General features: G+C 41.5%; 1 protein-coding gene across 1 annotated transcript in view; it reads left to right on the forward strand.

Annotated features, from left to right (window-relative positions):
- The first annotated feature begins 9 nt into the window (after positions 1–9).
- Positions 10–15468, forward strand: part of Man1a2 (mannosidase, alpha, class 1A, member 2) — a 75828-nt gene continuing 60369 nt past the window's right edge. Inside the window, exons 1-3 of the mRNA XM_013024712.1 lie at positions 10–312; positions 10541–10796; positions 14006–14102. Coding sequence (XP_012880166.1) covers positions 11–312; positions 10541–10796; positions 14006–14102 — 655 coding nt within the window. The 5' untranslated portion in view covers position 10. The remainder of the gene's footprint in view (positions 313–10540; positions 10797–14005; positions 14103–15468) is intronic.

Here is a 15468-nt window from a genome sequence, read left to right on the forward strand (position 1 = left end):
GCCCCGCGCCATGACCGCCCCGGCGCTGCTGCCCCTGTCCGGACGGAGGATCCCCGCCCCGAGCCTGGGGCCGCCCGCCTTCCCGCACCACCGCGCCACGCTGCGCCTCTCGGAGAAGTTCATCCTCCTCCTCATCCTCAGTGCCTTCATCACGCTGTGCTTCGGGGCCTTCTTCTTCCTGCCGGACTCCTCCAAGCACAAGCGCTTCGACCTGGGCTTGGAAGACGTGCTGATCCCCCACGTGGACGCCGGCCGGGGCGCCCGGGACCCCGGCGTCTTCCTCATCCACGGGCCGGACGAGCACCGGCACAGGTGTGTACCGGCCGGGGGCGCCGGGTGGGTCCCGTCCGTCCGTCCCTCCGCCGCCTCACGTCAGGGCTGTGTGGGCCTCCGGCTCAGTGCCCCGGGCCGGGTTAGGGGAGGCGGACGCACGGCGAGAGCCCCACCGGGGAGCGGGGCGCGTCCGCCCGCGCCGCCACCCGCGTGAGATTCGGGCATTGGAAACGCGGGGGGGAGCTTTTTTCCACCCCGGGGGGCGCGGCTGGCCGGGTCCCCCGCGGACAGGACGGGGCCGGGGCTGGGACGCTCCAGGTCGCCTGCCGTCCTCGGTCCCCGGCCCCTCGCTCCGTCAGCCCGGTAGCCGAGCTGGAGGGTGGCTATTTCTACTTCTCCCTCTGAACTCTCGCCGGGACCCGGAGGCTGCGCCCTCCTGAGAGTTCGGGCTCGTAAAACCCGCCCTCGTGGTTTCTGGAAGTACTTCTTGATGGCAGAAAGCACGCACGTTCTTGATCTCGGTTGCAACTTCTCGCAAGCTCGCGGATTCTGAGCGGGATCCGGCTCAGATGCCGGTCTGCCTTACACGCATCCGCTGCCGCCGCGAGAGCTCGTTTTCTTTTTCTCAGCCTTCTTAATGTGTTGTTTGGTTGATGGTGGTTGAGGGTTGGACTTTCTGGAGAGCCCGGCACGGGGGAAGGCAGAAGAACTGGAAAGCAAAGCCTCCTGTGGCCCAGAAACCTTGAGGACACTATGGTGTCTTGAGGGAAGGGGGGAGAGAGAAAGGGAGGGAGGGAGAAGTGAACTGGCCAAGGCCCGGGCGGCCTGTAAGATTCCGTGTGACTTGGGCAGTAGCTCTGTGGATCACTTTCCTTGCACAGGTAGTTCACGCCTCAGGAGGCTGAGATCTGAGAATTGAGGTTTGAAGTCAGCCAGGAGACTCTTGACTCCAATTAACCACCAGAAAGCTGGAACAGTGGTTCAAATGATAGAGTGCTAGCCTTGAGCAAAAAAAAAGCTCAGGGACAGTGCCCAGGCCCTGAGTTCAAGCCCCAAGACAGGCGTGGGAAAAATTTTTTTTTTTTACAAAAGTTGTGTTGGTTGCTAGCATTCACAAATGAGATTTATTATAAAATTCTGGATTTCTGATTTCTATTAAAAATGAAACTAGTGTAACACTTTTAAGTCTGTATTTTCAGATGGTAACAGTCGGAATCTGTCAGCAGCTGCTCCTCTTAAGGAGCATGTATGTGCTTCCCATTCTATGCTGCTCAGGGTGTCAGGGAAGTAAGTAGAGTGAACAACCGTGTTTCATCCTTCAGTCAGAATTGTGTCTGAATTGAGATCAGATATGTTGACCTCTGATCCTTTCTAAAAGTGGGGAAAAATACAGAATTGAAGTAAGGACCTAAAGTTGAATGTTGGTTCTGCACATAGTTATGTGACATTGAACAGGGATATGTTCCTGTAAGCCTTCATTGGCCGGCCTGGTATCCACTAGTTGTGTAAGGCTACTGCACTTGAAATTAGTGCCTTAGAGTTTCCCAGGTTGTTCAGGTCATGATTGGTGTGTGTATGTGTATATGTTTACATATATATGTATTTGATGTATTTATATATAATATATACCATTTTCCATTTTTAGTACTCGAGAGATTTTAAATTTCACAGTTTTAATTTTAAATTGCAGATTTTAAATTACAGTTCCAATTTTCTCACCATCTTTACACATTTAATTTCTATGCCTTTCCTTCATCCTGTTCTTTCTGTTGTTTTGAGACAAAAGTCTGTCTTCATAGCCCAGGCTGATCTCAGACTCGGTGATTTTCCTGTCTCAGCCTCTTAAGTGCTGGGAGTACAGTTGTGTATGAGCATGCTGTGCGCCTTTACCTTTAAGGTTCTCTGTTCCAGAGGGTTGGGGCAATTTTGTTGTTTTATCCTCAAGATATTGGATATTCAGTTATTCTTGTAATGTATTCCTTCTCTTTTGGCTCATGGCTATTTTTCCTACTTTACTTACACACGTGAAATTGATAGTAGGACCTATTCATATTTAACATTTGCCAACAACAGACTGGTGTAGATGTTTTGGCTGTATTGTTTTTTTGGTCTTTGGATAATAGTATTGAGTGAATTCCCTTTTCCTCTCTATTGCTGGAGAACAAGTTGGTCTGTACAGTTCTTAGACTATTTTATTCTGTTCTGATAATGCTAGCATCTTTGGCAGTCTCCACTGTTTGCATTCTGGAGTATGTCTTTATACAGTTCCCAGATTCAAAATACAGCTGTCAGAATGGGTAGTCACTTAGTCTTTTTGTCTTGTGTCACACCAGTCAGAATGCAGTTGTTTATCCTACTTATAAGACCCTCCCTTTTAAGACGCTCCAAAGGGTGCTGTGTGGGCTGGGAATGTGGTTCTGTGGTAAAGTGCTTGCCTAGCAAGCATGAAGCCCTGGGTTTGATTCCTCGGTATCACATACACAGAAAAAGCCAAAAGTGGTGCTGTGGCTTAAATGCTAAGAGTGCCAAAAGAAGCTCTGGGACAGTGCCTAGGCCCTGTGTTCAAGCCCCAGGTCTGGCAAAAAAAAAAGTGAAAAAGGTTAGCCAGGTTTCAGTGGCTCACGCCTGTAATCTTAGCTACTCAGGAAGCTGAGATCTGAGGCTCACGGTTTAAAGCCAGCCTAGGCAGGAAAGTCTACAAGACTCTCATCTCCAGTCAATCAACAGAAAACTGCAAGTGGCACTGTGCGCTTGCCTTCAGCTGAAGAACTCAGGGACAGTACCCAGAGTTTCAGGCTCTGAGTTCAAGCCCCACAACCTACCAAAAAAAAAAACTCCAAAAAACAAAACAACCAACAAAACAAAAGGCACTGTGTGATAACATAAGAATTTCCAATGCCCATCAGGTAGCTCACGCCTGGAATCATAGCTACTCAGGAGACTGAGACCCAGCACCACAGTTGGAAGTCATACTGGGCAGAAAAGTCTACAGGACTCTTATCTCCATTTAATCATCAAAAAGCAAAGTAGAGCCATGGCTCAAGGGGTAGAGCATCAGCTTTGATTGAAAAAGCCAAGTGAGAAGGTGAGGTTCTAAGTTCAAAAGCCCCAGTAATGGCATCCTCCCTCTTCCACTCCCCCCCCCCCCACACACACACATACACACACTGTAAAGGGAAAAGGGAAGCTGTGCACTGCTATGGTTGTGTGGTGGTCTCTGTCCCTGCTTCCCATGGGCTAGACCATTGAGTCTCAGATCTGGAACAATGGGACTGGGAAAGAGTTTGGGCTTGTTTCTGGAAGTGAGGACCAGATACCGTTACAGATGAGTGAAGAGTTCTTCTGATGCTCACATTTACTTCCTGAGGGCTGCCACCCCCCCTTTTTTTGTCGGTTGTGGGGACTGAACTTTGGGCCTGGGTGCTGTCCCTCAGCTCTTCAGCTCAAGGCTAGCGCTCTACCACTTGAACCCAGGGCCTCATGCATGCAAGGCAAGCATTCAACCTCTGAGCCACCTTCCCAGCGCAAGGCTGCCCTTTTGGTAGTCTAAAGTTTTTTGTTTTTCTTTTAAATAATTTTCTGTCCCTTTAAAACAAGTTATAATAATGTGGAAGAGGCTGTATATGAAGACTGCTCATTGAGTGACACTTTGTATACTCCTTGTTTTGGTAGTATGGGGTTTGAACTCAAGACCTCTCACTTGCTGGATTTATTTGCTTGGCTGGTACTCTTATTTATTTTTTGGGGGGTTCGGTCGTGGGGTCTGAACTCTGGGCCTGGGTGCTGTCCCTCAGCTCTTCAGCTCAAGGCTAGCGCTCTACCACTTGAGCCACAGCGCCACTTCTTCCAGCTTTTTTCTTTTTGCTTATGTGGTACTGAGGAATCGAACCCAGGGCCTCAGGCATGCAAGTCAAGCTCTCTACCACTGAGCCACCTTCCCAGCCCCTTGGCTAGTACTCTTATCGGAGCCACACCTCCAGCTTGGCTTTTATGATGGTTCTTTTAGAATCTCATGAACTAAGGACACCCTACTCCCCTTCCCAACTTAACCTCAAATCATGATTCTTTGAATCAGGTGAGCTGTTGGCCCATCCTCCTAAGTAGCTAGGATTATAAATGTTAGCCACTGGTGCTAACATTTTGTATGCTGTGTGTGAGTGTGTGCGTGTGTGTGTGCGCGCACGGTGGTACTGAGCTTGAACACGGGACCTCATGCTCTTGCTCACCTTTTTCATTCAAGGCTGGTACTCTGCCTCTTGGGCCACAGCTCTACTTCTGGCTTTTTACTGGTTACAGCTAAGAATCCTGTGGGATTTGTCTGTCTGGGATGGCTTTGCACCCAGATGGCTTTGCTCCATCTCCTGAGCAGCTAGTATCACAGGTGTGAGCCACTGAGGCCTTGCCTATTAGGTAGTCTTTAAGTTTTTTAAAAAAATGCATTTCTGGGGGCTGGGAAGGTGGCTCAGTGGTAGAGCGCTTGCCTTCCATGCCTGAGGCCCTGGGTTCAATTCCTCAGCACCACATAAGCAAAAAGAAAAAAGCCGGAAGTGGCACTGTGGCTCAAGTGGTAGAACCCTAGCCTTGAACTGAAGAACTGAGGGACAGCGCCCAGGCCCAGAGTTCAGGCCCCACGACCGGATCCCCCCCCCCAAAATGCATTTCTTAGGTATTAATTTAAAGGAGTTTACAATCATTTGCTTACCTGTTCCTCCCAGTAGAACAGACTCCTTGAGGACAAATGGCTATATGTTTATATTTAGCTTTGTGTTTCCAATGTCTGCAGTACATTTGGTCCTCTGTAAAATCATGTTCCTGCTGAAGAAATGTCCGTGGCAAGGTGAGACACTCCGTAAGTGGAGGGCTGAACACAACGTTAGGAAGAGGGGAGGCTGCTAAGGCAGGTGCTGGGGAGAAGTAGACCATCTTTCATGAAAGAAAGATTAGACATCATTCATGTTAGTCCCCTGTAATATAAACATTCCCGAAAATGTGTCTAATATATATGTTATACTCTACAATGAATTTATCCTGGAAGAAGAAAACAATAGGGAATATAAATATGTTTTCACCTATTTAATCTTCTTTAATCTTCTCATCTAATAAGTAAAGGAGCTATTACTAATCCCATTATTATAGATACTGTAAAATTTAGATCATACTTAAAATTGGAAAGTTATCCATACAGAAGTATCTGCTAGAAATCATTATTACATGTTAATTAATTAATTAAGCAAATTATGTTCACTGAAAATGATAAAAATATTAACATGGTTTGGACTGTTTTTATTCCTTAGCCAAGAAAATGATTTTCTCTAGTTGTGTATATTTTGTCAAAAGTTTATTTTGACTATCACAATTTTTTTATTTTTTATTGTGAACATACTGTACAGAGGGGTTACAGTTACATGGGCAAGATAATTAGTACATTTCTTATCAAGCATTGTAGCCTCCTCCTTTGTTTACCCTTCACATCCCTTCCCAGCCTCCCCCCCGCCCCCACCATCACTGAATTTTTGCTGGAAGTTTTTCAATGTTAGAACATGTTGTAGTGAAGTCTGTACTGGAGGTTTATCATTCACTTTGGGACATTCTTTCCAGTGACCTATGTGGGAATGTCACATAAAAAGGAAGGCATCTTTGTATTCTTAAAAGAACTTTGCCTGGAACGAGAAGAAGTAGATTATCTAGGACCTGACCTCTGTTGATGTGTATTTAGATAGCCTATTTAAGTACTTTGTCCTCCTAAATGTCTTCATTTATGAAACAAGGGAATTGATAGGATCATTTCTTACCGCTTATGCGTATAAAGTTTAAGTAATTTAACTTAGAACTGTGTGGTGATTAAGGTCACACAGCACAAATACCATGAAGTTAAATGTATTCTACTAAAAAGAAATTATTATACACAAAACTAAAGGTTTAAATCAGTTTAGAAATTACTAAAATTTATATATGACTATATATGAAATATATATTGGATTTAAAAGTAAAAGTGAATGAAATAACTTTTAGGTGTTCTTGTTTCTTACTAGTGTAAAAATATAACTTATTGATTGTTTTATATGTCAGCCTGAGAGTAGTTGGATATATTCATAAAAGTGTTTTCAGATGTCATTAAAATTTTTTGTTATTGTTTTTCTTAAGGTGATATACCAGAAGGGTTATCATTTCATAAGTCAGGTAATGAATTTATTTCTTTTTAGGCAATGTCCAGACATCATTTTGAACTCCATTAACAGTCATACTAGTTCCTTTGTTATTTGTCAGGTAGATTTTGTGGAGAAGAGTCCTTGAGTAATCTCAGGTCTTGTGAAGGCTCTTTTTTCTTTCCTTTTTTTTTTTTGTTGATTTTGGGGCTTGTACTCAGGGCCTAAGCTTTTTTACTCAAGGGTAGCACTCTTAACACTTTGAGCCACCGCGGCATTTTGGATTTTCTGAGTGGTTAATTGGAGATGAGTCTCAGACTTTCCTGCCCGGGCTGGCTTTGAACTGAGTTTCTCAGATCTCAGCCTCCTGAGTAGCTAGGATAACAGGCGTGAGTCACTGGCACCTGGCCAATTTGTGAAGACTCCTATTACATCTGAAGCAGTTTTCTCTAAGACTGTTTCCTAACCTTAATGAGGGATACCTCTGAAAGTATCTATTTTGTTCTTCTCCATATCTGGACAGAACTTGTCTTGGGACAAGTTGTCCAAATATTTCAAAAAAGGGAAATGCAATAATCTATAAGGAACAGTTCAGGTTATTGTTTTGCTGTTTGACATTTTCATATTTATAAAACCAACCTCTGTTATTTAGATATGTAGGTGTCTTGGCCTATCCTTAGTATTATTGACATTATCCCTGAAAATAATGGTGACATTTAGCTGGGTGCTGATGGCTCATGCTGGTAGTCCTAGCTACTCAGGAGGCTAAGATCTGAGGATAATGGTTCAAAGCCAGTCCAGGCAGGAAACTCTGTGAGACTCTTCAGTAAACTACTTAAAAAAAAAAAAAAAGCCAGAATTGCTGTGGCTCAACTGAGAGAGTGCTAGCCTTGAGCAAAAAGAAGCTCATGGACAGCACCCTGACTGAGAGTTCAAGTCCCAAGTGTGCATGTGTGCTTGCACACACAAAAATTGGTCTTGGGCACAGAAATGGAGGGACAGAGGGTGAGCAAAAGTAGCAGTGGTACTCAGCAACTATGCTGAAAATGAACTGTACAACCTGTAGGCAGGGATGAGAGGGGAAAATAGAATGAAGGAAGGATGACATTGTCCTGAAAGAAATGTACTCATTACCTGACATGTGAAATGGTAACCCCTCTGTAAGTCACCTTTATAATAGCAATAACAATAAAAAGAAAGAAGGTCCTATTTATTTATTCAGTGAGTGTATTTATGCTAAGCATTATGCTAAGTATTGGGGATTACTGGAGAATATTATAGTAGATGAATTTTGACCCTGGGGACTACTGAAATTCAAATCTTAATGCCATTGTTTTGCCAAAGCATATCTTAAGCCAGATCCTGCGGGTCTTAGCGATACCTTTCACCTATGTGATTGATGCCTATAGATCATTGGCATTTTTTGAGAGTTCAAATAATCGATTTGAGTTTTCCCATTTTGTTTTTCCTAGTATGGCTTTATCACTATCTTGTATATTTAGGTATATGGATTGGAAATAAGGGACAAATATTCTGATGCTTTTTTTGATCAGGAGCCAAGGAGCATGCTAGGGAGCATGTGGGGAAAAAATGCACTCAACATTGTGCTACATTGAGATCTGGTATAATTCTATTTTATATCAGTTTGTGCTCATTTGCCCCTTATAAGCTAGGGAGGGTGCTTTTTTTTTATGATTGTTAGATTTGAATATGATGACAGTTTTAATTTGAACTTGTCTGACCTTTTTCTTTTCCTTCTTTTTTTTGGTGGGTTCTGGGGCTTGTACCTCAGGGCTTGGGCGCTGTTCCTGTGCCTCTCTGTGCTCAAGGCTAGCATTCTACCACTTTAGCCACAGCGCCACTTCTGGCTTTTTCTGTTTATGTGGTATTGAGGAATTGAACCCAGGGCTTTGTGCATGCTAGGCAAGCATCCTACCATTCAGCCGCATTCCCAGTCCTACCCTTTCCTTTTTTTTTTTTTTGGTGGCAGTACTAAGGCTGAATTCATTTGTGCTCTGACTTGACTTTTTGCTCAAAGCTGATGTTCTACCACTTGAGCCATTGTTCCACTTCTGGCTTCTTGGTGCTTAAGTGGAAACGAGAATAAGACTTTCCTCCTTGGGCAGACTTTGAACCATGATCCTCAGATCTTAACCTCCTGAATAGCTAGTCATGTGCCCCCAATGCCCAGCAAGTTAAATGTTTTTTTAAAAAAAACACATTTCGGGTTGTTTGTGGTTTTACTCACACATACAAAATGAATTGCTTGCTTTCTCCTCCTCCTCCTCCTCCTTCCTCCTCCTTCCTCCCCCTCCCCCCCTTGTATTTTTGTTTGAGACGAGTTTCTGGAGACTTGTTAAATTACTGCCCAGGCTAGTCTCAAATTCCTGGGCTTCAAGTGATTCCTGGGTTGTCAAGTGATTCTCCTGTCTCAGCCTCCTCAATAGTTTGGAGTACAGGTGTGTATACTGATACTTTTGTATGAACTTGCGGAAATTTATGTTAGTTAAATGGGTTCCACATTTCTCTTACTATAGGTAGGTTATTTTTATACTTCCTGTTTTTAGTTTTCAGAACTTCTAAGTTTCAGTGTAATTTATATTGTCCCTTCCCCTCCATTCTTTTCCCTCCCTTCCTTCTTTCCCTCCTTCCCTTCCTTTCATAGTTTCTGTCAAGTAGTTGTACAAAAGGGTTTCATTTAACATGTCACTATAGGTATAATGCCTCTTGATCAGAATAACACTTTCCTAATTTTCCCTTCTTTATTTTCAATTCAAGTAACTGAATTTTTTTCCTAAGTGTGTGTGTGTGTGTGTGTGTGTGTGTGTGTGTGTGTGTGTGTGTGTGAGAGAGAGATAACTTAAGGACTGAGTTAATTTTTCCATAGGGACGAGCAGTTTTCCCTGTGTTTTTACTTTCTCATGGATTTGTAATGCCAGTTCTTGTGGCATTTTTCATGTATTCCTAAGTTGCTTGGAGTTTTCTGTTTTCTTGGTTCTTTTGTATATTTCTGTTGGAAAAGCTTGCTGTTTCATAAGGGCATCTTGTGAAGCGGTTCTTCTGGCTGTTTCTTCTGCCTTGTTCTTGGGCTTGTCCTTCTTAATTCTGAGCCCTTCGATGTATTGATTTTTGGATTAGAGACATGCCACCAGTAACAGCTATGCAGATTTCAAAATCCAGTAAGCTGAACTACGAGACCACTGTGGTCTCAGGCATTGAGGATAAAGGTTCCTCTGCTCACCCAGCACCGAATAATCAGTTTTTATCTGGATCTACTAAATTGGAGCCTTGATTGGCAAGGGCCCTGGAAGTTTTAAGTAGTAGTCATGCCCGTATCAGCTGGGAGCCATTGCACTGTGAAATCTGGGTTGTTTACGGATTTTAACAGCATGTCCCATACTCTATAAATGAAAAATTGTTTCTTCTCTCTTTGGCTCTAGGTTTCTTTTTGTTTTTCCTTGTTTTGCTTCTCTGGCATTTACCTCTCTTAATTCTCTATTATACTTTTTCTTCTCTCTAGTGTTTTACTGGTCTCTTCTGAATTTACTTATAAGTTATTGATGGACATTTTCTTTATTCTCATTTAGTCCTGGAATTACGCTTTGTTTCTAGGTTTTTCTCTCTCTGTACCATCAACATTGAGGTTTCATTTTCGTTCTCACCCCAGGTTAACTTACCCTATTTTTGGGGCAAGTCTGAGTTGCTCACACTGCTAGTAATTGCCTTTGTTGTTGTTGTTCTTTTGTTTTGATGCCAGTCCTGGGATTTGAACTCTGGGCCTGGGTGCTGTTCTTGAGCTTCTTTTGCTCAAGGCTAACACTCTACCACTTGTTCCATTTCTGGCATTTTTTGGTAGTTTTTTGGAGATAAGAGTCTCACGGAATTTCCTACCCTGGCTTGCTTTAATCAGCAATCTTCAGATCTCAGTCTCCTAAGTAGCTAGGATTGTAGATATGAGCCACTGGCGCCTGGCTAGTAATAACCTTTTTATCACCAAATTAGGAAACAACTGCCAGGACTAGTTGGAAGGAGTCTGAGTTTAAAGGAAGTTTGAAGGTTGATGTCCTTAAGAAGGCCTGCTTCTACCCATCTTTCCCCCTCCCCCCCTTTATTTCTAATAGGGAAGAGGAAGAGCGTCTGAGAAATAAAATTCGAGCTGATCATGAGAAGGCTCTGGAAGAAGCAAAAGAAAAATTAAGAAAGTCAAGGGAGGAAATCCGTGCAGAAATTCAGACAGAGAAAAGTAAGATACTCCAGGAACTGAAGACAAAAGAAAATAAGCCACTGCCACCAGTTCCTGTTCCAAACCTTGTGGGAATCAATGGGGGAGACCCAGAAGATACTGACATAAGAAAGAAAAGGGAAAAAATCAAAGAGGTAATGAACAGATTTGTGATATGGTGGTGTTACAGATGTGTGTTAGACTATGTAAATTATATATTTATATATCTATGTACTGCATATATATTTTCAGTTTTAGTTTTTTGGTTGGTACCAAGCTTCCAACTCAGTCTTACTTGTCTTTGCTTGCTTGGGTGGCACTTTACCATTTGAGCTATGCCTGTTTTTTAATTGGTTATTTTGGAGGTGGAATCTCAGGGCTTTGCTGCTCGGACTGGCTTTAAATTGTGCTCCGCTGGGTCTTGGCTTCCTGAATAGTTAGAGTTGTAAGCATGAGTCACTGCTTCTAGCTATGCTGTCATCTTTCATCTTATTTGTTGTTGGGTTACACTTGCAGTTCTGGTTTCAGGTTGGCAGAAAAGGCTAGAGCAATGTCTCTTTCTTAATATTGATCATAATGCAATTATTAGCCAATTAAAATCTAGATGTAAGGTTGTTTTGATGCTTAAATCACTCATACTGCTAGAGAGTTTTTGCAGTGCAGATTTTATTTTATAAATAATGCAGAGTTCATTTATAATTTATCATTGAATAAGCAATTTAAATATTTGGTTACAAGGGACTCTGCTAGATAATAAGTAGGTCTTCTCATAAACATGTTCCAAAGAGAGCATTGCCGAGAGTGATGGCAAAAGCTGTAATCCCAGCTGCTTTTGAGGCAGATGTTGGAGGATTTGAGGTCTGAAATCAGCCCTAGGCAAAAATAACTAAAGCAAAAATGGGAAGAAAGTTTAGTGACAAAGTTAAACTTTCTTAATTAGAACTCCTGATAATTCTGGGTAGAGTTTGTAGTTGTACCTTTTATAAAGAAAGATTTTGTTAAGAGTATAACAACAGGAACAATATTTTAAAAGGCTTGTTTATTATAAGATACTACATTTAATTCAACTAGTCAAACACCCTTGTTTATATTCTGTTGCTGGGTATAGAAGGCTTAGCAGATGTTTTAAGCCTGGTCTTACGAATTATTATAAATTCTTGGTGTTGGTGGATTCAAAATAGAACTATACTCTATGCACAGACTGATTAATACACTTCCTTTGGGCCGGGTTTGGGACACATTGATGGATTTTTTTTTCTCCATACCTGACTAGCTGTTTTATATTCCATACTCATTTTTTTGAATGCTTCCTTCTCTACATATCTGATAGATAACCGTGTCTGTTTCAGGGGGCCCCAGGCAACCCTCAGGCTCAGTGGTACACTGAAAGAAAGTCACAGCATTTGGTTTAAGTTTGTTGAGCTGGTAGCCTGTCCCTTTACTAAAGTCATTGACTATTTCTAGTAGTTTTTTTGTAGGTCAAATAAGGTTTGGGTTTTTTTTTTTTTTATTCAGTCTGGTCCTCTATGAATAGAGGTACATTTTCTGATTTCTTTTTCTTGGTACACTGGCCTTCCAGTACAGTGTTTAAATAAAATGGTGAGAGTGGTGTACTTGATTGTCATTTTCTTTTTCTTTTTTGGTGGTTGTGGGGCTTGAACTCAGGGTCTGGGCATTGTCTCTGAGTTCTTTTGCTGAAGGCTAGCACTCTATCACTTTGAGCCACAGCTCCAGTTTCAGAGTGGTTAATTGGAGATAAGAGTCTCACAGAGTCTTCTCTGCTTGGGCTGGCTTTGAACTGTGATCCTCAGATCTCTGTAGCTAGGATTGAAGGCGTGAGCTGCGGGCACTGGGCTTGATTGTTCTTAACTGTAGAGGTTAATAAGCATTTTGTCTTTCACTATTTAGGTTGAGGCTCTTCCTTATAGTTGTAATTTATTAAGGATATTTTACTTTTATTATTTAGGTTGAGGCTCTTCCTTATAGTTGTAGCTTACTAGGGATTTTTTTAAGGGTATTTTTATCATGAGTTGTTGTTGAACTTTTTTCAGAACAACTATATTTGTCTAATTATTTGATTTTCTCCTTTTATCATGTTAATCTGATGAGTTATATTGATGGATTTGTAAATGTTGAACTAGTTTTATATTCCAGGTTGAACTGTACCTGGTCTTTCCATTTTTTTTTTTTTAAGGAAGTTTGTGTTCTTGGAATGTATTGGCTTAAAGTTTTCTTGTATTTTTTATTTTTATTTTTTGGCCTGGTTTTGGTATCTGAGTAATGCTGGCTGCAAAGAAAAAAAATAGGGAAATGTTTTAATGAATAGTATGCTGTAAAATGAGTTGATTTTGTTACACCACAGTCTGCTATTATATAATATTCAGCTGATATATAATTAAACACTCCCCTGCTGTATCTTTCAGAACTCCTTGGGTTATAAGAAACCCATTTCAAAATAGCTGATACTGAAGTATACATTAGCTTAATGGCTCTACACTAGGGCTTCGGGCTTGACTGAATCTGAATTTGTAGATGTAATTGTCAGTAATATATATTTGTCTGTCTCTTTCCTTCTGTTAAGTTTTTCCATGTTAGGAAAGAATTAGCTATTATCAACTTTTGTACTATGTTCCTTACATATTACGTAAATCTTGGGAACACAAAATGGGAGTCCCCCTTTTTATCCCATTGTCCATATTCATGACTGAAAGGATTTCGTTGTCTTTACTTGAATCATACGTTCCCAGTCCGTTTGTCTAAGGTAGTGATTGATGACCATTTGTGGGCCAAATGCTTCTAGCTACCTTTTTTTCTTTAAAGTTTGGCTGAGGATGTGGCTCAAGTGATTGAGCATCCACTGAGCATACAAGCTGAGGGAGTATAAGGCTCTGAGTTCAAATCCCAGCACCAAAATAAAAATAAGTTTAATTGGGATACAGCCAGAACCATTCGGTAACAAATGCTCTGCTTTTGTGCCTCCACTGATCTGCAGTTGAAGGGTAAAGGATGTTTAAGTAGACTGAATTAATTGGTAGTAGAAGCAATCCCCTTGATTGGCAGCTCTGTCAGCACTGCTAGTGAGGGAAGTGGAGCTGTTCCCAACAGGACTGACAGTTTTTAAAAGAATACCAAATCAATAACTTGTTTCCCCCACCCCTGGAAATAACTTGCCAGTTACACTTAATTTGTTCCTCTTGTGTGGACTGAGATTTTCACACTGATGTAAGTGTTAATTGAACAATATGCTAATATAAGAGACCTAGAAGAATGGGGAAGGATATAGTAACTAAACCCTAAATTACATGAAACATAAAAATATAGGCTGGATCATTTAAATGATGGACTGTGGTTTTTCTCTTGGCAGATGATGAAACATGCCTGGGATAATTACAGGACATATGGATGGGGACACAATGAGCTTCGACCTATTGCACGGAAGGGTCATTCTACTAACATATTTGGTAAGTTTTCATTGTCTGATTACTGATTCTGTTTTTCTGACTCCCATCTTTTAAAACAAGACCTTTTTAAAGTGCTTTGTTACATCTGTGGCACTGTAATTTGAATGCATTATGTTTTTGTGTAAGTGTATTAAGATTTCTAGTTGCTTTGGGTTGCATTTAGTAGATTTTTCTTTTTTAAATTTTTAATATTTATTTGAAGGTGAGGTAAAGAAGGGTTACAATTGAATAGGTCAGGTAAAGAGTTCATTTCTTTTTTGATACTGTCACCCTTTCCTTCAGTTTTTTCCTTTAGTGTCGCTGCCCGCCCCGTTCTCCCCCCACCCCCAAGTTCATTTTGATAAATACTATTTTATATGAGATGCACATAGGCGTTGCATCTTTGTGCTCCTCTCCTAAGAACATCCTCTTTTGGTCTCACTCTGTGTGACTGCCTACAGTCCTGTATAATTTATCATGTCCTGGTGTATTTTCGATCTAGCTTCCAAATAGGAGTGAAAAAGGTGCCATTGGTCTTCTGAGCTTGGCTTACCTCATTTAACATGAGTTGTTCCAGGTCCATCCACTTCTCTGCAAATGACATAGTACTATTCTTTCTAATGGCTGTGTAAAATTCCATTGTGTGCATGTACATTTTTGGATCTACTCATCTATTGTTGGGCCTCTGGGCCATTTCCACAACTTGGCTATTGCAAATAATGCAGCAGTGAGCATGGATGTGCAAGTGTCTTCACAGTGTCCTGGCTTGTGATGCTGAGGGTGGATGCCCAGAAGTTGTTTGGCTGGGTCATAGGGAAAGTCTATGTTTAGTTTTTGATGAAACTCCAGACTGCTGTCTAGAGTAGTTGTACTAGTTTACATTCCCATCAGCAGTGCAATAGGCTTCCTTTCCTCCATATTCCCACCAACATTTGTTGTTGGAATTCATGATGTTGGCCAATCTTACTGGGGTGAGATGGAATCTCAAGAGTTGTTTTGATTTGTATTTCCTTTATGGCCAGGGATGATGAGCATTTCCTCACGTGTTTCTTTGTCATTCTTATCTCTCCTGAGAAGTCTCTCCTTAGCTCCTTTGCCAATTACCAATTGGTTTATTAGCTTTGCGTGGGGTTGATTTCTTGAGCTCATTGTATATGGAGACAATTGGTAGATTTTGTTTTTTGATCCAATCTTCTTCTCTATGTAGACTTTTCTACTTACATATAGATGATTTAGTAATTTACTTGAGTATTTTGAAGCTTTCTTTTTCTTTTTGTTTCTGTCAGAAAAAGCAGGTACTGTTTTAGCTTTTTCTCCAAGATAATGGCATTTGTGATACATTATGAAGGAGGAAGAAAAGAAAGGGAAATTCTCCTAATGCTTTGTA

This window comes from Dipodomys ordii, unplaced genomic scaffold, assembly GCF_000151885.1.
Source record: "Dipodomys ordii isolate 6190 unplaced genomic scaffold, Dord_2.0 Scaffold78, whole genome shotgun sequence".
Classification (NCBI taxonomy): Eukaryota; Metazoa; Chordata; class Mammalia; order Rodentia; family Heteromyidae; genus Dipodomys; species Dipodomys ordii.